Raw genomic sequence first — 21,939 nt, 5'->3', positions numbered from 1 at the left:
TCATAGTAAAAATGTTCCAGCAGCCTGTAGCAGCTTGTATTTTCTCACCAGCACAGAGATATTGAATCATCTGAGGCCTTGAATCAAACTAGCAAACAAAAACATTTGTTGTTTTTCCCATTCTTTCAGCCAGATGAAGTTTGGAGACGATATAAGACAGGCCAGCTCTGCCGCTGTACCTTTGTGAAGACGTGTGACTGGACAATGAGGGTTGTTGTTGGTTTGCTGTTGCTGCTGCTCGGTCTGTGTGGGTCAGGGGCTCAGGGGGAGGGTGGAGGCCTCGGTGAGGCGGGTGAGATCAGCCAGTTTCAGGAGAAAGCTCCAAGAGATGCAGCTGAGGAACCGACCACAAAGCAAACCACCCCTGACATCTGGGCGGAGGTGAGGGCGCTGAGAGACATGGTGGTGGAGCTCAAGGTGCATGTGGAGCTGCTGCAGAGAGAGAACTCTGGTACAGACTGGTTCCTCTTCCTCTTGAGATTTGATAGTGTGTTTGACTGAAATGTGTCAATTATGATCTGATGCACTTATGGTGAGCTACAGATTAAATATTTTTTTAAATCATCAGGTATTAATATAATTTTATTTAAAAGATTTCAACTATTCACAAACAAAAATCAAACTTCTGTTTTTAAGTCCAAGCCACAGAGCTGATATCACTGGGAACTAGACTGACCGCCTCCGAGAGCAAAACAAGTGACCTAGAAAAAGAGAATGCAGGTATTTCTCTGCGAAACACAGTGGTTGCATATATTTCATGGTTTCTCATTTTCTATGCTCTTATTTTAACCTTTGTTAATGGTTTTATATTTACATTGTGGAATGTAGTTTAAGTTTTTGCTTCTTCTTAAAAATCCTATGGTAACTCCTAATATGTCAGTATTTTACAACAATACAACCATTTTTTTCTTCATTCTGCTCATTTGTTACATAAGGGCATTAACTGGTGATGACAGTGTAGTAAAATGTAGGATCCAGTGTTGAAATTTTGACTGAGGGATGGCTGGACTAACCTGTTACTTAACAGCCCTCTATAAAACACAGAGTTAGACATGCAGAATAGTGCAAGAAGAAGAATTGTGTTAACACATAAGATGAGGGTGAAGGCATTGACTATAATCTGTTGTGCATGTAAATGGTGTCCTTTGCTGTGTAATTCACTGTCTTTGTATTAATTAACTCCAGACTTGCAGACCAGACTGAGCAGCAGTGAGAGTGAACTTCTCATTAGCAAGTCCAGGATTGATCAGCTGGAGAGAGAAAATGCAGGTGATGATGTGTGTCAGTGCACTGATGTACTTATTATCAGCTACAGAATACATCTTTGAAATCAGTGTTGATAAGATAATCTATTTTAACCATTCACAAAAGGTCGTTCACTCTCTCCCTCAGAGGGCACAGCTCCTGAAACAGCTCGTTTGAGTGTTAGTGTTTACTTCTGTAACTTAGTGATGTCACAATGTGACAAATAGAGAAGAATGTGCACAGAGAGAGCCAGCTGACCAATCAGAGCACACTGGACTAATTGGAGGTGGGACATAAATCAGACAGACTGTTTCGGGCCTAGTCCACAGATATACAGGGGTTTTTTTTCTTCTAGAAACATAGCTTTTTCTATGCGTTTTGGCCTTTTGTCCCAGAAATTGAGTTTTTGAAAAGGGACATTTTGGAAAAGTCCTACCAGGGTGAAGATATTTGAAAACTTAGTTTTCAGTGTTTATTTGTAGACAGGAGAGCTGTGTTTTTATGCTTGCCTCCTTTGTTCGACATCAGAGTGTGAGTTGTTATCTTCGCCTGCAGCACAGTGCATGCCTGAGCAAGCGCATGATGGCAACCTCGCCGATCTGCAGCGTTTCATGCTTGTGGTGTTCATACTGACATGGTTGCTACTGTGACACTTCTGCTGTGCTGCATGCCGCTATGACTTCTGTTTTTCAAAATTTATGGACACATATCCACTCATTTATTAAGTCGTGCAAGCTCCTGCCTTGTCAACAACACGGTCCTGCAAATGTTTCAATAAATTTCCATGTGTCGCAAACTGATGGGATTCTGTCGACAGACATTGTCAGAGAACTTTTATTTTGAAATGGAAGCAGGGAAGTTTGATAGCAACAGATGTATTTCTATTTCCTCACCTCGTGACTGATAAAGACAGTGAAATTGTAATAAAAGGTGGTATAGAGTCAATGAGTCAGTGAGACATGCCTGACCACAGCTGTTCAAGCAGGCAGGGCGTGTGTAACTTCACTTCATTCTCCCCTGCAATGCTCTGTAGTTGTTGTTGTTGTGGTGGTTGTGCCTTTTTTGGTAATTACTTCAGGCTTCTGATTGGCCATCGTGGCCTTACAGTAGAAGTTATATTGCCACCTTTTGCTTTGGCCTATGCTTGCTATAGCTTGACAGCCTGCGTTTGCATTTTGATGTGGATAGAGATTTCTTTGACATACTGTTGGTGTGGACAGGATTTTTTTTTTTTTTTCCAGGAGGAAATACCCATGTATGTATGGACTTGGCCTCAGACAGAGGTGCTTCAGAAAAGGGGAATATGAGACATATAATGTGTTTTTTGAATATTGAAGCATGTAAACTTATTCTAGTGGGCCCCTAAAATACAAATATGAAACCAAAAATAGGGCCTCTTGAAGTTACAATACTTTTTCCAGTATTGGGTCAACACAAAGATGAGGGTCAGGATACTGTATATTGTTTGTTTTGCATATTAACAGTTTACTCTGCTCTTTAATTCACTGTCATCAAATTAACTCCAGAGTTGCAGACCAGACTGAACAACAGTGAGAGGGAACTTCATGATAGCAAGTCCAGGATTGATCAGCTAGAGAGGCTAAATGCAGGTGAAATTGTATCTTCCTATTCACCACACACACACACACACACACACACACACACACAAACACACATTAGTTCAGGTTACGTGTTCACTGACTTTTTTGTGTTAACAGAGAGACCAAAGGTGGCCTTCTACGCAGCTCTGATTGATGCAGGACATTTTGGACCGTACAACACAGACATCACACTGAAATACAGCAAGGTCTTCACCAACATCGGCAATGCTTACAATCCAGCTACAGGTAATAAACTGCAGCTCACACGAACATGTGTGGTCAATCAGCTTACATAAATCTCGTTATTGTTGTTAATTTTCTTATCTTACTCTGTAGGTTTCTTCACAGCACCAGTCAATGGGGTCTACTCTCTCCAGTTCACTGTGTCTGGTGGCAATACAGGTTATATGGGTGTAAAATTGTACAGGAACAGCCGGCAGATTATGTTTAATGTTGAATGGAAGGAAAAAAATACTGATCTTCAGTATTTGACTAACTCTGTTATCTTGGAGCTGATGGCAGGAGATACAGTTCACCTGGTTCTCCCATCAAGCTATTCTGTCTTTGACAGTGTAAATAACCACAACACCTTCAGTGGCTCTCTTCTCTTCACACTGTAAGAACCGTTCAGGCTGCTGTGTTATTGATTTATCATAAACTCTGTTTTTTATTGAATCCACTGTGATTCTGTAGAAAATGCTGATAAATCTCTGCACCACTGTCTAAGACAAATGTCTGTGCATTTGCTGCCTGTATCAAATAATGGGATTCTGAATCTGACTTCACGTTGTGTCATCACATGGAAACATTCAAATAAATCAAAGACTGAAGTTTTGTTTGTCATCATTGATTGTAGATCTTCATATAGAGACTTTATATGTGACAATTCCATGAACTTATAGTTTCAAATCTGTATCAAACTTTGCTACAAAGCCTGGGAGAGGTTTTATGGATACACAGAGCCTAATTAACCCCAACTGTAAATCATGTTAGTTACTATAATGTCACCATTTTTGCAATCGTTGAACTCTTTCTACATTTGCTGGGTTTAAAAATATGACCGTTGTTACAGAGTTGACCTAAAATAACTATCTGTGTCCTCTTGAGTCCTCTCTCTAAAGCCATTACTGCATCCAGATATGAAAACAATCAATCAACAATCTACCTACATAGGCTCTTTCTCTCTAACAAGAAAAAGTAATGTTTTGGTATTGTGACCTTTCTTGTTTTGTAGTGCTTTCCTGTCCAAATGGTGTGTGGATAAGAAACAGGCTACAATTTGTCTTGTTTTAATCCTCTTAAATTAACACCACTACAACAAGGCAGCAGATGTGGCACTGTGTGTTTCAAAGACATTCACACTAAAGACTTGATTTAGAGACTTGATTCAAATATTTTGATTCAAATATCTTGCCCCCATTTAAAATCTAAACTCAATAAAACAGCTAAGGACTTTAAAACGTTAGAAAGGGATTGTAATGGGATTTCCCGTGTGATTTCATTCATTTAATAGCAGTTGTGGTTATGTTTACATGGTTGAAATATTGAGTCAGCAGAGGGCGCTGTGCGCATGAGGTGTCTACGGCTGACGCCAGCCCTCAAGCCGAGTAAGACGTCAGGCCTCAGAGTTACGCAGAAACAACACAGACGCCAAAGACTGATATTAATGTGGTTTTTTTGTTATTGTTCCTACAGGTAAGAGGTTCAGAAATCATAACCAGAATGAAATATGATGACAATATAACGTGTAAAAGCCTTAGACTGTGACGGTGACATGTAGTGAGTTTGAACATAACTTTGAGTGAAGACGAGCTAGCTTGTGGACCGAATGAACAGTAGTCCGATATGGCGGGCAGTGCCAGGGACGGTGAAAACAAACTGACTTCTAAAGTGCGAATGGTGCAACGGTGAACTTAATTCATGCTAATGGACGATGTGAAAACAGTTTTATGTGTTTTTGTGTGTGTGTGAATGAGCAACGGCCGATGGCGCCAGTGTTAGCCATAATGAAGCTCGCGCACATGGCGGCTCTGACCGTCATGCAGTAGGCAGTTTCCTGTGAGTTTCAGAATAAGAGCGTAAATGATGCATTGAAAATTGGTTTGTTTTGACAGTTAGAAATGAGAGTTTATAATGAGAAACGTGATTTCTGTATTCAAATAATTGTTGTTTTTCGTGAACAAGGAGGTTACAAAGACAAGAATAAATAGTAATGATTAATAAATAACTATAACGGAAGTTAAAAGGGTAAAACAGTTCATTTTGAGGATGAATGGAGTTAAAACAAAGTGCTCTTAGTTAAAAAGATGTTTACATGATGAATCATTACATGGACATTTGACTGTAATTTTATTCTGTTTGTTTAATTTTAATGCGTGTTCTGAAATAAGCCCACCCTCAAGCAGTAGTAGTACAACACAGACGCCAAGGACTGATATTGATGTGTTTTTTTTTTTATTTGTTCCTACAGGAATAAAAAAATTAATGTGCTACACCAAGGATCGGCTGTAACATCATTCTTGAAAGTGTAACACAGACATCCAACTTCTCTGTTCATTCAACTGTAGCACATGTCAACTTGAGTCTGTTACACTCACGCCTGCCCTCTCACACTCAGAGCCGGTCCAGTAACCTCATCATATTGCAAATACATGTGCTTAAAAGTAAAATTATGTACTGCAGCAGTTACATGATTCAATATCTTGATTAAAAAAGGCTGTATCAATGTTGATTGTGATAGATTCACATAGTGTTATGAAAAAGATGATTTTGTTAATGGTTGTCTTCTTGAACTGTTCTTGAATGCTGAATTCCTGTCAGTAGCTAGCTAGCATACATTATGTGCACAAACTGGTAAAAAGCCTGTGCTCTCTGAGCATGTTCCTCTGGCTAGCTTTGCATCTGTCAATGTTCCCATCAGGCAATGGGAAACTTATCACTGAAACACTGTACCAATAGAAACACTTCACTTTAGGCAGGATGCATGATAATGTAACGTGAATGTAAATATGTCCTTTTGCACTTGAACTTTAATTGTGGAAATAACTACTTTTTGCTGAACAGTGTCAGTAACAGCGTTGAGTGGAATAAAGCTGTTCAATCAATCATCCCTAATGTCAGCTGTTGTGGCTAAATTAACTGCAGTTAATTAGCCACACATTCACCCAGCGACCCACAATGGTGCTCTGGTCTTTATGACATTATTTGTCAGATATCCTGCATGAAGTCCAAAGATTTTCCGGCAGATTTGTTCTCCCCCAGTGTTGAGTTCATGTCTACAGCCTTGCATTTCATACAGCAGGTAATACCGTTTTCCAGTGAGAAAAAGTTGAGTACTGAACAAGAGGGTATGGTCTTATAAGATAATAATAAGAGTAAAGAAAAATGTTCATTCCCTCTTAGAATTGAATCAGATAACCCTCTCATTCACAGTAAAAGGCCTCAGCATTAAGATGAGTGTGTTTCTGTGACTGTTTGTCTGTGTGTGCATTAATAAACACGGTGTATGCACAGCTGTGACTGCATGAGAGGAGGTCATAGTAAAAATGTTCCAGCAGCCTGTAGCAGCTTGTATTTTCTCACCAGCACAGAGATATTGAATCATCTGAGGCCTTGAATCAAACTAGCAAACAAAAACATTTGTTGTTTTTCCCATTCTTTCGGCCAGATGAAGTTTGGAGACGATATAAGACAGGCCAGCTCTGCCGCTGTACCTTTGTGAAGACGTGTGACTTGGACAATGAGGGTTGTTGTTGGTTTGCTGTTGCTGCTGCTCGGTCTGTGTGGGTCAGGGGCTCAGGGGGAGGGTGGAGGCCTCGGTGAGGCGGGTGAGATCAGCCAGTTTCTGGAGAAAGCTCCAAGAGATGCAGCTGAGGAACCGACCACAAAGCAAACCACCCCTGACATCTGGGCGGAGGTGAGGGCGCTGAGAGACATGGTGGTGGAGCTCAAGGTGGAGCTGAGGAACATGGAGGCCAGAGTGAAGGATAGTGAGAGCCATGTGGATGAACTTAAAGCTGAGCTGATGGTCACCAAGGTGCAGGTGGAGCTGCTGCAGAGAGAAAACTCTGGTACAGACTGGTTTGTCTTTCTGCAGTTTTGATAATGTGTCCTTTGACTGTTTGACTGAAGTCTTTCAATGCACTGATGCATATCATAATATCGTAATTTTATTTAAATGATTTCAAGCATCCACAAACAAAAAATAAACTTGGAATGTTTTTCAGTCCAAGCCACAGAACTGACATCTTTTGGAACTAGACTGACCGCCTCCGAGAGCAAAACAAGTGACCTAGAAAAAGAGACTGCAGGTATTTCACTGACAAATATGCATTAATACGTTTAATGGCTTAAATTTCTCTAATCTTATTTTAACTTGTATTAATGGTTACATATTTACATTCTTTTTCCATTACAATGGCAACTCCTAATCTGTCTGTGTTTTATAACAGATACATTATTTTTAGTGCAGGTTTAGATAATTGTGTTATGACTTTAATAGTTACAGTTATTTCCTTAGTGTTGAAGTTTGAAAAAGAGATATTAGCACTGATATAACAAGGATGCTGGCTTTGATTCTGAAGCAGTAATTATTCTGAAATGCTAAAGTACTAAACCCACATTTTGTTTACTTCATTATTATCTTTTGTTACATAAAGGGCATAAGCTAGTGATGATAATGCAGTCAAATGTAGGATCCAGTGTTGAAACTTTGATGTGAGTGATGGCTGGACTAACCTGTTAGTGGAGCAAAGCAAGCAAAACTTGTTATTGGCCTCCTTTTGTAAATAAAACAATAACACAACAAACAAAGGAGCAGGTAGTAATTTATATTAATGTCTTTAATTTTCATACAAATATGCAATAGCTTAAGTGACAGCACATTTTTCAGTGTTGGATCAACAGATAAGATGAGGGTCAAGATACTGACTATAATCTGTTGTGCATGTAAATGGTGTCCTTTGCTCTGTAATTCACTGTCTTTGTATTAATTAACTCCAGAGTTGCAGACCAGACTGAACAACAGTGAGAGTGAACTTCTCGTTAGCAAGTCCAGGATTGATCAGCTGGAGAGAGAAAATGCAGGTGATGATTGTATCTTCCTATCACCCCCGCCCACACACACACATGCATTACTTTTTTTGGTTCAGGTTAAGTTTAATGAAATAAATGTATAAATGACATTTTTGTGTTAACAGAGAGACCAAAGGTGGCCTTCTACGTAGCTCTGACCGATACAGGACACGTTGGACCGTACAACACAGACATCACACTGAAATACAGCAAGGTCTTCACCAACATCGGTGATGCTTACAATCCATCTACAGGTAATAAACTGCAGCTCACACAAACATGTGCAGTCATTTACAAAGATATTAATCAGTCATTATTGTTTTTCATTTTCATTTTCTACTCTGTAGGTTTCTTCACAGCACCAGTCAAAGGGGTCTATTATCTCCAGTTCACTGTGTATGGTGGCCGTAATGGTGCTTCAGGTGTAAAATTGTACAAAAACAACCAGGGGATTATGTATAATTACAACGTGATTAATGGAGGTGGTAGTTTTTTGACTCACTCTGTTGTCTTGGAGCTGATTGCAGGAGATACAGTTCACCTGGTTCTCCCATTAAGTCATTCTGTCTATGACAATACAGATAACCAAAACAGCTTCAGTGGCTCTCTTCTCTTCACACTGTAAGAACTGTTTGGGCTGCTGTTATTGATTTATCATAAACTCTGTTTTTATTGAATGCTAAGACAAATGCCTGTACATTTACTGCCTGTATCAAATAATGTGATTCTGAATCTGACCTCCTTCTTCTGTCATCATATGGAGACATTCAGATAAATTAAAGATTCACTGAAGTTCTGTTTGTTATCACTGTTTGTAGATATTCACATAGAGATTTTATGTGAGACAATTCCATTGACTTATAGATAAAAAAAAAAAAATGGATCAAATTATGCTACAAAGCCTGAGGAGGTTTTTTTTTGACACACTCCAAAAGTTGAAGATTAAAAAGTTGAAATTTATGTTAGTCACTGCAATGTCGCCATTTGTGCAATCGGACATTTCTTCGGGCTAAGTAATATGATTGTTGTTACAGAGTTGACCTTAAAATATGTATTAATGTCCTCTCAAAGAGGAGAAAAGGAGTGAAAAGAAAGTATTTATCATAAAAATAGACTAAAAACAGAAATCAATACACATACACCACCACTCATGTCTTATATGATCAATTTTTTGTTGTGGTTTTATTGTTTTAATTGTTGCAAAAATAATTTAAAGATCTGAACTGAGATAAACATTGCATTTGATTAGATTTACCATTATTATCAGTGCACATAGAAAGTATATATAAATATTTACCAAATGGATAGGACAGTACTTGAAAAGGAATTTCATAAATAAATAATTATTATTATTATTATTATTATTATTATTATTATTATTATTATTAACTGATAATAAATCAGCAAGGTATAGATAGTGAGACAAGATGTACATTTTATATTTACAAAGTAAATAAAACAATATAGAATGGAGAGGTTAGAGTGAATGAACCCATCAGCCTTGGTCTTCAACAAATTGTAAAAAAAAAAAAAATTTTTTGAAGAAATTATTGGGAAAAACTCTACCCAAATGACAGACTTTCTGTGTCCTTGCCTAAGTGCCATCCCACTTTTGTACTCTGCATACCATCATTACAGCAGCTTTAATGAAAAACAGTGAAAACTGTTGTATATAATAATATAATATAATATGGACAACCTTTATGTACTCCATTGTCAGGTAGAACTAGAACACTGTATTTCTATCATCCACTATTTTAATCATGACTATTATTTATGAGGATGAAAGTCTGTCTATTTAAGCAATTTTTACATAAATGTGGTTTTAACATGCTGTGCATATAGATAATTAACTGCAGTTTTGGCACTTCAGCATTGGCTTTATTTTTTACCTTTGGAGGTTATAATGAAGCTGCCACTTGGGTAAGAAGCTTCAAATTCAGGGTGCCTGCAGGAAAGAGTTATTAACCAATTGAAATACAACTGAACAGTATTGGCCATGCTAATGCATACTTCTTTCAACTCTGCTGAAAAAAACAGCTTGACCAGTTTAAGATGGTTAAGCTGGTTGACCACCTTAAGCTTAAGGTATGTTTTTGGATACTTTTTGATGGTTTAGCTGGTCTGTGACGGTCACTCTAGCTGTTTTTAGCCATTGAAGTTGCTGTAAAATTGAAACCAAATCAATCTCCTCAAGTATGGATAAGTAACGGTGTCATGAGAGGGAAGTATAAAAAGCAAAGTGCATAAATCACTTAAGTCTCCTGTCATGTGTTATGCATAAAGATGAATGTGCACAGCTTAATAAGCTGGTCACACCACCAGTGAGGAGTGGTTCAGGACCATCTAAGACTATCTTCAATAAGCTAAAACCAACTAAAACCAGCTACCAGCATAAGCTGTTTTTTCTTTTTTTTTTTGCAGATAAATGACAACAAAGCTGGACTTTTAGCAGATACCTTTATTTCAAGTGCGATAACTACAATTGCAGTGGAGTAAGTACATTTTAAAGATCTCCATCATAACAATGAAGAATCCAGAAGACTTAACAGTGCACAGTATGTTTATGTGAACCACTGACCACGAGATGGCAGTGTTTCACAATATTATCAGACAAGAAAGAGCGCTCTGTATAAGTGCCCTGATGGTGGGTCATGTACTATAAAAAATATGATTACTTTATTAATTTCTTCTTCTTCTTCTTCTTCTTCTTTATTATTATTATTATTATTATTATTATTATTATTATTATTATTATTATTATTATTATTATTATTATTTTAAAACCGTATATAGATTTTTATATGCAGTCTATGGTCATGCTGTACAGCCATAAAAAGTGCCCTGATGGGGGTACTATAAGATTATTTTTACTCTTATTATTATTATTATTATTATTATTATTATTATTAAAAAAACTTTGTTCATAAAAACACCAAAAAGGCATTATTCTCATACTTAAAAATTTTAAAAAAAGAAAAAGAGTACAACTTTTGAACAGTGGTCTGTTGTCCTTAATTTATGAGTTCTTCATCAGCCTAGTTCAGCCTAAATGAATTTCCTTGTCTTTGTAGCTTTTTGCTCTTCAAATACTAAATTGAGGATTGAGGTGCAGTACTGTTTCGGATGAACAGTAAAGAAAGCAGGGTTTCTTCTTGGCAGTCAGTGTTGATGGGCCCCGGAGATGATGCTTGTGCGTAGGCCAACCCGGAAGCTCACGTCGCTCTGTCAGAAACAGCCTTGGATTCCCTCTGGATTTTGGATCATTGCTGAAATAAACTCTGTGGTAAACAAACAATTATGACACTTACACACGTTGTTCAGTAAGATAATCTTCACAAATGAACACCCTTTTAAAGTATTTTTAAAGCCTAAATGCAGTCGCCAGTAGTAAAAAGCTAATGTTAAGCTAAAAGGAGCTACTTTGGAGTTGCGTCGCCATAGTTACAAAGCTGCGTTCAGCGCGGCTCTATGTGAGGACCTCCTGTAGTCTCATTTAGCCTCTCAACCGCCTTTTTTAGGACACATAAAGACTTCTAAGTTTACCAGTGGGGTATTTACTGATGTGTTTTATGTCAAAGAACAAAACATGAAAGTATCTTAAACCTGTGTTAACCACAGACCATATGTATGGCCTGTAATCAAAAACCCATTAAAAACTCTTGACTTTGGTGCTGAAATGCTGGTTAAAACCCACAGATATTTGTCTGAAGTGCTTTTGTTATTGTAGTTTTTTTCTGTTATGCCTACTTAGTTTTGTTGTGTCACTTGTTAAAACAACTTTACAGGTTTATGTCATGTATCTATCCATCACAGTCTTCAGAACAGAATTGGCAGCATTAGATTGTGCCTACATGATGATGTTACTGCACATTTGACTATACAAACCCCAAACTAAACATGAAACATTCACTGAAACTGAGTTTGAATCCTCCACAATCACACTGTGCCTCCCTGCACTAACCCTGCACACCTGCGCTGCAAACACACTCTCTGTCAAACCAGTTTGTCCTGTAGATTTTAATAGCCAGAAAGAAGACTGAAAGTCCAGGGGGATGCCGTAAACTATCAATGAAAGGTTCTTTTCAGGTTGTTTGCGACGTGTTTGCATTTAAATGAATGAAAAAGATTTACTCTGTCAGTTTTACATTTAGTCGTTTATTAAGAGGTCAACACAAAGACATCTGTCAGCAAAATCTCTTCAACAAAATAAAATCACATTTCACAGTTATGACAAAAAAGTGTAACTTATTATTTTAGTTTTTCATGGCTGTACAGCTCATCAAACAAGCACGTACTTGGAAAAAAAAATGCAGTGATATCAATTTAGAGTAATGATGGAAAATAAGATATAATATGTTGCTGCTTCATTACTTATGTTGCATTCAGGATGGTGAACGTCCAGCAGAGACAAAAAAGCTAAAAAGCCTGAGGTAAAATTCTTAATGCGGACGGATTCATCCTCATTCAGTGCATTTAGATAGTGAGAAAAAAAGCTGTCACTAGTGTAATGCTCCACATTAACATGCCAAAATGAATGATTTTTAATTAAAGGCCATTTTGTAAAAAGATGACAACAAGAAGATACTTCACGTGTGCTTGGATCCAGTTTCTGTTAAAGTGCACAAGACATGTAAAACTGCGATTGTCCTTCATATTGATGAATGTATTCCAGACCTTTTCCCCTCTGTCCTTTAATCAAAGCAACATGATGAATTATAAAGATGATTTTACATAAAAAATAATGGACTTCTTTGCATCAGTTAACAGTCACAAAATAAGTAAACTACTACTTCTAAATAACCCATAGTGTGTAAAACCTTTATATTGCATGTGTAAACTTAGGTACATATACTGTATGTGTGAGTGTGTGTGTCAGTGTCCATTTTATAGGTATGTCCTCGCTGGATTTGAGGACGCATCCTCATTGTCACTCTTGACTGATGTTTTCTCTTCCATTTCTGCTCGTTTCAGCTGAGACTTTGTAGAGGGCGCCTCACTGTACTCAGACTTAATCGACTCCAGTCTTTTCATCTGAGACTTTGTCGATGGTGCCCATGACCTCTCCGACTCCAGCCTCGAGCCCTGCGCAGACCCGTCCTCCTGGGGTGGCCTTGTGTACAGAGGGGGCTTCGTTGAAGCTCCATCGTAGCTCTGGGACCTGGGGAACACTGCTCCGACCGGCTGAGACGTTGCTCTGCTGTGCTGAGAACCAGCCTGGTTGGACCCGTTGGAGGAGCGGACCACCAGGTAACGGACAGAAGGGCTCTTATCTGCATCGTGGGCTTTGAGGGGGCACGTTGAGCTGATGAACAAACCCCCTCCCAGAATAAGCAGGATGGATGCTCCCCAGCCGATGTAGAGGCAGGCTCCAATCTCCCTCCGCTGAGCATCTAAGGAGGCGCTGTAGAACTTCCTCACCACAGATCCGGCCGCCCACGATGTGGGAATCAAACACAGCAGTCCTGTGGCAATCAAAACCGCCCCTGCTGCTACAGCCACCTTGCCCTTAATTCCGCCTCCTTCTTCATCCAAAAAGCGAGTGCACTTCCCTCCAATGAAGGCCAGAATGAGGCCTATGCTGCCTGTAATGATGGCGAGCACGATGAGAGCCCTGGCGGCCTGCAGGTCTGCGCTGAGAGCAAGGAGAGACTCGTACGGTTTACACTGGATCTGCCCTGTGCTCTGGACCACACAGGTCATCCAGATGCCCTCCCAGATGGTCTGGGAGGTGACGATGGTGCTTCCCACAAAAGCCGTGACCCGCCACATGGGCATAATGCAGCTGATGATGACCCCTGCCCAACCCAGGAGGCACAGGGCGCTGGCCAGCATCTGCATCCCCATCGAGGCCATGACGTATAGACGCTAGCTGAGAAATCCTCACAGACCTGCAGAAAAGGTGCTCTGATGATTTTATTCCTCTCTGTGGAGCTTCTTTGACTTTCTCTTCTCTCCTTTCTTGTATCTCTCTGTGAGCTTTTCTTTCTCAGTCTTTCTCAGTGTTTAGTGTTGCCGTTTTCATTCTCTCCATTTTTCCTTGCAACAGTTGCAGTGATGTGAAAGTATCTGTCCCAGGAACGCAGAGCTCTCTCTGACTAGTCCGTCATGCCTCCAGTAGCTTTTACTTGACTCCAGGTGTGTCTCTGTTCAGCCTCAGTTCATTTGTTTACAACCTACTTTTCCTCTGTCTCTGTCCCTCCCCCTTCATGTCCCTAACTGCTGTCCTCTCCTCCCCCTCTCTCTCCCTCTGTCCCCCTTTCTCTTTATTTCTCTACCTGGGAGTGCTCTTTCTTTTCTGTCACCTGAGCGGCTGCCTGTGCGCTACTAGTCAGGTGTACACGCACCACACCTTCTCTATAGGGAAACAAAAGAGGAGGAGGTTTTCATAACCAGCGAGGGAGAGAGAGAGAGGTAGCTGTGAAACCGTGACATCATATTCCCTCCCTCATTATCTTTGTCTGACGAGATTATTTTGGAAACGGTAAGCTTGGGAAAGAAAGATAGGCCTCTGGGCCACATGTTTTTAAGATGCATACTCATGAGGCATCATCTTTATTCTGTCACACGCCACCTTTGTGTAGAAACGCTGAATTGGATTGCAAATTTAAAAAAGAGGGAATTTATTTGACTCAAAAGTTAATACTTGTGTGAGCTCAGTGTTTTGTGGGCTTAGTGCGTGCATGTGTGTGTGTGTGTGTGTGTGTGTGTGTGTGTGTGTGTGTGTGTTTGTGTTTGTGCATCCTCTGGCAATGCTTTTATGCATGTGAATAATGCGTGCATGCAGAATTTATTCGTGTAACAAAAGGAGAATAATGTGGAACACAATCTCCTGAGGGAAAACCAGTTTCATTCTAGCAGCAGTTACTGCGCAGAAAAACCTGTTTGAAACATGCCAAACCTCTCCTACACACACACACACACACACACACACACACACACACACACACACACACAAACACACACACACACACACTGCCTAACCGTTTAATCAGGCTCACAATAATCTTTAATCTTGCTGTCCTTGTAAAGTTCAAAGGGATACTTTTTGTGCCTACCATTGTGATTTTTGCACAATTCTGTACTCATGTTTAAAAGACACAACAAATCAAGAAATCTCTTTTTCTTGTGCAAAAGTTTACAGACCTCATCAGTCTTAAAAGACAAAAAGAGGGATTACAAGGAAATATACACATACACAACAGGAGGTTACCGCTTAGTTTCTTTGTTTATTGAGCAACATTTCTTTGACAGTAGGAACACATTGTCACACAACCTGTTTGTAAGGATTTTTTCATGTACACTGGAAAAACCAGATCCACTGTTTTTGGCACCTGTCATCACTATAACTGTTCTTCTTTTGAAAAAAGAAAAAACACCCCACAGTGAAAAGGACTCAAAGAAAAAAAGTCTCACATGCTCACAAATACATGTCTTAACAATGACTTTAATGTTAATGGTATACAATAATAGATAGATACAAAACAGTCACTGCATAGGTTGATTTCCCATAAATATACACTTATTTTTCATATAAAGCAGCCATGTTTAGAATCTCAAATGCCAGAAAAAATCATATTTGAGTTTTTGGGACACATTGTCCATTATGGTGTAAAAAAATACTGTATATTCACATTGAAAGGTTGTAAAAGAAAACATCATTTATGAGTCTTATGGAAGTTTCTAAGACTAAAACACACATTGTAAACAGAAGGCAGCACTTTCATAAACTCTTTATCTTATCTCTTTCTGACAGACTGTCCCAGTTCCACTTCTCGGTGAAGATCTAAACGTAGGCCTTGCTGCTGTTTGTAGAGCGAGCCTTGGAATACTTCACGTCATAGTCATTTTCGTCTCCGGGGGGACAGGAGCTGCAGAGGAGGCCCCCACCCAGAAACAACAGTGCTGCGGTGCCCCACCCGATGTAGAGCGAGGCCCCCAGCTCCCTTCTCTGAGCGTTGGTCATGATGGGGTTGTAGAAATCACGAATGATGGTGTTGGCGGTCCAGCAGACAGGGATCAGCACCATGAGGCCTGCGATGATAAAGATGATTCCAGCAGCGATGGCCACTTTGCACTTTTGCCTTTCGTCCTCCACAAAGTTGGTGCACTTGCCCCCGACCACGCCGAGAAGGATCCCAAAGACCCCGACGATAATGGCAATGACGACGAGTGCTCTGGCAGCCTGCAGGTCTTGGGGTAAGGCCAGGAGAGAGTCGTAGACTTTGCACTGCATCTGTCCCGTACTCTGGGTCACACAGTTCATCCACAAACCCTCCCAGATCACCTGCGAAGTGACGATGTTGGCACCAATGAAGGCTGTGACTTTCCACATGGGGAGAGCGCAGACGATGATGCTCCCCAGAAAGCCGATGATGGCCAGGGCCAAACCCAGAATCTGTCTTCCACCAGACACCATGCTGAAGCTCTGTCGGTCCCTTCAAAGAGGCGAGACTGTGGGCTGCAGGGAACTGGAGTAATTTGTTTGTGAGGAGCGGGCAAAGGTTTTTATTGCCCACCCACAGGGGAAGCTGACTGTGGCTGCCTCACTTACAGGTTTTGTTGGAGAAGTCAGAGGAGGAGTTTGCCGCCTTTGCCTCTCAGCTGAAACTGGTTTGTGGAGAAATCTCACCTGACCAGATTGCTTCTCAGCACAGATGCAAACAGAGGCCCCAAATGGTCAAAATCACTAAAATCTAGCACAGATAAACAGTGTGTCTCATCAGCGCACACGTGCGATTGTTCTGTACATTTAAAATTGATTCTAAAATTATTTATCAGCAGTAGAGAGCTTACTTCAAGGATACAGATTATGCAATTAGGTATTTAGTGATCAACATTCAAAACAATCCACTGCAGGAACCTCAGTTTCAGTGTTAATTTCAACTTTGATTCATTTTAAATGAAATGAGACTTTTCAAACCTGTAACATCATCCAGTTGTGATTTGTTACTTGTGTCATGTATATTATTATATATAATATTTAAATACCAGTCACTTCTTAAATCCTCACATTAAGACGTTCCTCTTAAGAAGTCAGAACTCTCACAGTGTCACTAAAAATATGTGACAGTCATTTATGGTGTATGTACATTTTCCAGTACTCTTCTGTTTGGCAGAGATCAATAGCTTTAAAATGATTCCCTGAGTGATCACTCTCACGACTATCGATACTAGTTGAGTTTAGCGGCATGTAGGTATTTGAATGCTCACATGACAACATCCCTGCAGGGAAATTCCCTCCTGTTCTTCTCCCAGCAGATGGAGGTCAGCAGAGCACCACCTGTGGATATGGTCAGTATTCACCATGTTGCTGAGTGACGCAGCAGATATTTACTAAAATGTGCTGCGAAAGTCTAAAACTTAAGCTCTTTGCTAACATTGTGACTCTTAAAGTTCATAGCTGAGCTTCATTCATTCATTATTTACATATATATACTGTATGTCTATGTGTGTGTGTGTGTGTGTGTGCAAGTTTATGAAAACAACATGTTTTAAAAAATTCTGTATGTTTACAGTTGTATACGTTTTGTTTATTTTTTTACAGCCGGAGATTGGGGTTCAAGTACTCGTTTGGACAAGACTTCAGAAAGAGTAAGAGTGGTTAAGAAAGTAAGCTAACGTTTGCATATGTGCAATATGTTTTTTTTTTAAATAACTTTTATATCGCACATTTATACAAATACACGTGTTATATGTATAATTACCTACAGTATAATATTATACATACATAAACGTACACATTTGTGTAAGCTAGACATATATGTCTATACATGAAATGTGTTTACTGTTTCTACTTTTTATGTACATATATGATTTAAATGGAAAATTACTATATGTGCACATATTACATTTCTGTAAGGGCATGCAGTCCTTAATCTGCATTTTGTAATGACAACATTTATCTCTGGAGGAAGATGATATTCTCCAGAGGAAATTACATTTATCTTCAAAATGTGTGCGCGTTTGTTATCTCGATGAAGATAAAAGGAAATGAGAAACCTAATAACTCCATTTGATAAATTCTGTGTTGAAGTAGCAGTACAACTTCTGATATTCAGAAGTCTTGTATCATCTGGCACCAGCTCTTCATTTAAGCTTATGATGTTCATAATGTTCAGACATAAGACTCCATTTAATTTATGACTGCACTATAAATGTAAACCAGATATTTTGAACATATTTTGTATATTTTGAAACTCCAATAAGGTAAGGTAGAGTACATTTATGGTCATTTAAGTTGACCAATAAATCTACCTTACCTTACCTTACCTTACCTTGCTGGAGTTTCAAAATATACAAAATATGTTCAAAATATCTGGTTAACATTTATTGTGCAGCCATATAGAGTTAGAAATTAAATTCTTCGAGTTTGAAAAATGTCTAGCTTCACAGTATGAGTTTGTAATAACAGCTGCTTGTAAATTCAGATATCTCGAGTGATGATAACAATGGCATCAAAATCAAAATGGCATCAAACTTTATTGATCAATCCGAAGAAAGGTATTGAGACAGTGAGCATTTACATGTCAACAGAGACAATCAGCGACCACAGTTGAGTGATTTCTGTGTTCAGTCATTCTCAGACCAGTGATCCATCCAGATTTAGGCCGTATTATAATAATATTCACTGGGCACAGTCGTGGTCCTGCTGGGAATGTCACGCACCAGATATGGATTCATTTCCAAAACTAAGCCCTTCCCCTTGTCTGGTGTCCCTGATCTGTTTGACGGATTACGGCCATACGTCCCCTGCTCAGATGCTGCTTGTGTCCGCTGCGGCTGATTATACGGCCCGCTCTGAGCTTGATTATGTTCATGTACTTGGGCTACGTGCTCTAACATCCTGCTTGGCGTATGACGGTCTAACATCCTCGAGGTGTTTGGTCCTATAACATCAGACCTCAGAGTGGCCATGTGGGATGCAGAGTCGCTGTATAGAGCGTTGGTGCTGTATGGCATGTAGGAGTAGTTTGAGGGTGGTGGTCTCTCCTTCTCCCCACAGACGAAGCAGATCAGAGCGCCGCCGAGCAGGAGCAACACAGAGGCAACCCAGCCTATGTATATGGAGGAGCCCACCTCTCTCTTCAGGGCTGCCGTCACAAAGGGGTCATTGTAGATTGAGATGGTTGCTGCTGCCGACCAGCTGACTGATACCAGGCAGAGGATGCCGGCCAGGATACACAGAGCTCCACCCAGCAGACACACCTAAAACCAGAGGATATCAGTGATACTATTGAAGAAGGGTTGTCTGGGCCACCTTAATGGCAAGCCCACCTTAAGTGATCCTGATTAGGTCTCAATGGGTGTAGCTCAGTCTATATATACACCATGCAACTCTCAGGCTGCAAAGACACTGTCCTTCATTCCTGTGGTGAGTTATTGTGATGCTCTGGGGTGTTCTTTGTTTCTTTATTTGTATGCATTGGTGCTGTATGTGAGTAATATGTGATTTAACTGATGATGTGATTTTTGTAGGTCAGACTTTCATTTGATGGCCATCACACTTCCTGGGTTTTGAATGCTGAAGGTAAAGGGGCGAATGCCTGTTCCTGCCCATTTCAGGATTGTAAAGGTAGAAACCAGTTACACCCTTCTTTAATCTATCTATCTATCTATCTATATACGTGTGTGTGTGTGTGTGTGTGTGTGTGTGTGTGTGTGTGTGTGTGTTCGTGTTCAGTGCAGCTCGGTTGATGTTATTCTGTAGTCTCATTTAGCCACATATTAGCAACAGTCTTTTTTAGGACAAATAAAAGCTTAAAAGTTTGCGAGTGGGGTATTGACTGACATATTTTATTTCGTAAAACAAAGCGTGAATACCTCTTAAGCTATATGACGGCTTGGGATGAGAAAGTGTTGCAGCGCAGTAAAAATTTTTAAAAACAGAAATAAAGTCATTAGGTAGGTTTCCATTAGAGATTTGCACAAAATTTAAGCAATATTTTTAAAATTTTGATAAAACACAATTGCGAGATGACCGCGTTTCCATTGATAAAACGTGATGTTATGCAACTTCTTTCATGATTTTATGCGACTCTTCTCTCGCGATAACATTCCAGTAACCATGGCGATGGATGTCCAAAACATTTTCAGGTTTATTTCTATTGCAGCCACTCACTGTCATAGAAATTGACGTGTTTCCATTAGGCGTATTTTGTATTCGCAATTTCAATGTGTGCAGTTTGAGCATTAATGGAAACCCGCTTACAGTCACTGTGTATATTCCTGCAGTGTTTCCATCCAGATCCCAAAACACCCAGTCTACAAAATATGAATACAAATTCAGCACCTTTTTTCTGGAGGAAGAGTTGGTCGGAGGCTCTAAAGGATCAGGTGGAGCGCCACTACAGTTGACTACGCCTCCTCCGAGGAGGGTGACAATGAAGCCGAGGAGGCCGGCGATGATGGAAATCAGTGTGAGGGCACGTCCAGCCTGGATGTCAGAGGTCATAGTGATGGATGTTGTGTGTCTCTTGCACTGCATCTGACCTGTGGCCTGAACAATACAGTGTAACCACAGACCATCCCACACCTAAAACAGAGACGGAGGGAACCTTCAACGGGATACAAACAAACTGGACAAGATGTTTTGTGGTGAGAAGCTGCCTTTATATGTAACTATGCTCCTTGTTATTGCAGAATTTAAAAATAATTTTAAAGGGACAGTTCACCAACAAATTAAAGTACCGATTTCCTCGTACCTGTAGAGCTTTTTGTCAGTCTAGAGTGTTGGAGATATCGTCTGTAGAGATGTCTGCCATCTCTCCATTATGATGAAGCTATATGGCACTGGGCTTGTAGTGCTCAAAGCAAAAACTCAACAGGTCATGGTTTCTGGAAAGGGCTTGGCATTGAGTTTGTCAGTTTTTTTACTTTTTTTATTTTTTTGTGCTTATAGCATCACAAGCTAAGATATTAAAATAGGTTTATATGATTTAGGGGTGAACTATCCCTTTAAAAGCCTTTGGTATTTTATTTTCTAGTGTTTAGATATATAAATTTATATGAGGAAACCAAGCATTTCAGTGTAATCCAACATTTACAAACATAACTGTACATGACTCTCAAGTTATATACTCTTCACTCTTCAATACAACCAGTCTGTTGTATTTGTTGTTATGGACACAACATGATCAAATTCAAATTCATGTGCAATGATTTTCTCTGTGATGAGGAATAAACTTACCGATTGAGCTGTCACAATATTTGCTCCAACAAAAGACGTCTCACGCCACATTGGCAGTCCACATGTCAGACACACTCCTAAAACACCAATCAGAACCAGTGCTAGACCCCCGATCTGCCTGCCCTGCCCTCCCATTTAAAAATATTCAATTATGCAGGTATAAGGTAAAACCACAAAGCTAATTAAACATCCACTGTGACTCCAGAAGAGGCATTTTCTTGTCTTGTTGCTTCTGAAATAGAGAGCTGCTATCGTCAGCTGTTATGTTTTGCTCTTACGTTCAGTTGTCAGATGACGCAAAGATCAACAGAAATATGCAAACAAGGTCCTGGGTTGGGAGCCATCTGTAAATATCAGAGAGTATTCAAACAGCCCTGAGCTAGACCCAAATCAAGTTTTTCAGGCTTTTATCCACACTGAAACGGCTGAAGTAGAGATGTTTTTCTCTTTTCTTGGCATCATATATCTCTGTAGATAATTTAAGCAATGCTCCAAGCTATTTTGTTGCTTGTAAAGGGCTAAAAGAGAGACCTAAGAAATGCTTAACACCTGTACAAAAATACAAATATACAAGGTCAATTTATTGTTTTAAGATAAACAATAAATTGAATAAATCTGACATGTCAAAACATGCCCATAAACAGAAAACATATTGTTCAGTTATAAAAAAGTGAGGAAACAAACCCAGTGATCTTAGACATTTTAGTTGTTTTAAGTACAATTCAACTTCTTTCACAACTCTTGTGATAAAATGATAATAATTTTTTATTTAGCCTGTTTCTTCACCTCATTCTGATTCAAGCTCTTGAAAGTTGTCTCTGAAATTCCTAA

At 39.6% G+C, this 21,939-nt stretch overlaps 3 protein-coding genes and 1 pseudogene across 3 annotated transcripts; 2 read left to right on the top strand and 2 right to left on the bottom strand.

Annotated features, from left to right (window-relative positions):
• The first annotated feature begins 169 nt into the window (after positions 1-169).
• On the top strand, positions 170-3,676 carry LOC121952111. The gene is made up of 6 exons (XM_042498598.1): positions 170-451; positions 637-720; positions 1,186-1,269; positions 2,772-2,855; positions 2,964-3,092; positions 3,183-3,676. The coding sequence occupies exons 1-6, from the start codon at positions 205-207 to the stop codon at positions 3,464-3,466; spliced, it is 912 nt and encodes a 303-aa protein (XP_042354532.1). The 5' UTR covers positions 170-204; the 3' UTR covers positions 3,467-3,676.
• A 2,871-nt stretch (positions 3,677-6,547) lies between these two features.
• Positions 6,548-8,715, top strand: LOC121952112. Its single transcript, XM_042498599.1, has 5 exons — positions 6,548-6,916; positions 7,073-7,156; positions 7,848-7,931; positions 8,045-8,173; positions 8,267-8,715. The coding sequence occupies exons 1-5, from the start codon at positions 6,586-6,588 to the stop codon at positions 8,542-8,544; spliced, it is 906 nt and encodes a 301-aa protein (XP_042354533.1). The 5' UTR covers positions 6,548-6,585; the 3' UTR covers positions 8,545-8,715.
• Positions 8,716-12,057: 3,342 nt separating this feature from the next.
• LOC121952230 lies at positions 12,058-16,338 on the bottom strand (annotated as a pseudogene).
• A 2,101-nt stretch (positions 16,339-18,439) lies between these two features.
• LOC121952344 (claudin-4-like) lies at positions 18,440-21,332 on the bottom strand. The gene is made up of 3 exons (XM_042498962.1): positions 21,109-21,332; positions 20,212-20,454; positions 18,440-19,127 (listed from the first exon to the last, which is right to left on the bottom strand). The coding sequence occupies exons 1-3, from the start codon at positions 21,241-21,243 to the stop codon at positions 18,525-18,527; spliced, it is 981 nt and encodes a 326-aa protein (XP_042354896.1). The 5' UTR covers positions 21,244-21,332; the 3' UTR covers positions 18,440-18,524.
• Positions 21,333-21,939: the final 607 nt, after the last annotated feature.

Source organism: Plectropomus leopardus, chromosome 13 (assembly GCF_008729295.1).
Source record: "Plectropomus leopardus isolate mb chromosome 13, YSFRI_Pleo_2.0, whole genome shotgun sequence".
In the NCBI taxonomy this organism is placed as follows: domain Eukaryota; kingdom Metazoa; phylum Chordata; class Actinopteri; order Perciformes; family Serranidae; genus Plectropomus; species Plectropomus leopardus.
This window is presented reverse-complemented; position numbering and strand designations above follow the sequence as displayed.

Excerpts from the sequence above, each read along its gene's own strand:
- LOC121952344 (XM_042498962.1), bottom strand. The coding sequence starts at position 21,243 with ATGGGAGGGCAGGGCAGGCAGATCGGGGGTCTAGCACTGGTTCTGATT. Across the intron at positions 20,455-21,108 it reads ATATTGTGACAGCTCAATCG|GTGTGGGATGGTCTGTGGTT; the intron begins GTAAGTTTATTC and ends TCTCTGTTTTAG. Across the intron at positions 19,128-20,211 it reads ACTCTTCCTCCAGAAAAAAG|GTGTGTCTGCTGGGTGGAGC; the intron begins GTGCTGAATTTG and ends CTCTGGTTTTAG.
- LOC121952111 (XM_042498598.1), top strand. The coding sequence starts at position 205 with ATGAGGGTTGTTGTTGGTTTGCTGTTGCTGCTGCTCGGTCTGTGTGGG. Across the intron at positions 452-636 it reads GCTGCAGAGAGAGAACTCTG|TCCAAGCCACAGAGCTGATA; the intron begins GTACAGACTGGT and ends TCTGTTTTTAAG. Across the intron at positions 3,093-3,182 it reads TGCTTACAATCCAGCTACAG|GTTTCTTCACAGCACCAGTC; the intron begins GTAATAAACTGC and ends CTTACTCTGTAG.
- LOC121952112 (XM_042498599.1), top strand. The coding sequence starts at position 6,586 with ATGAGGGTTGTTGTTGGTTTGCTGTTGCTGCTGCTCGGTCTGTGTGGG. Across the intron at positions 6,917-7,072 it reads GCTGCAGAGAGAAAACTCTG|TCCAAGCCACAGAACTGACA; the intron begins GTACAGACTGGT and ends AATGTTTTTCAG. Across the intron at positions 7,932-8,044 it reads GCTGGAGAGAGAAAATGCAG|AGAGACCAAAGGTGGCCTTC; the intron begins GTGATGATTGTA and ends TTGTGTTAACAG.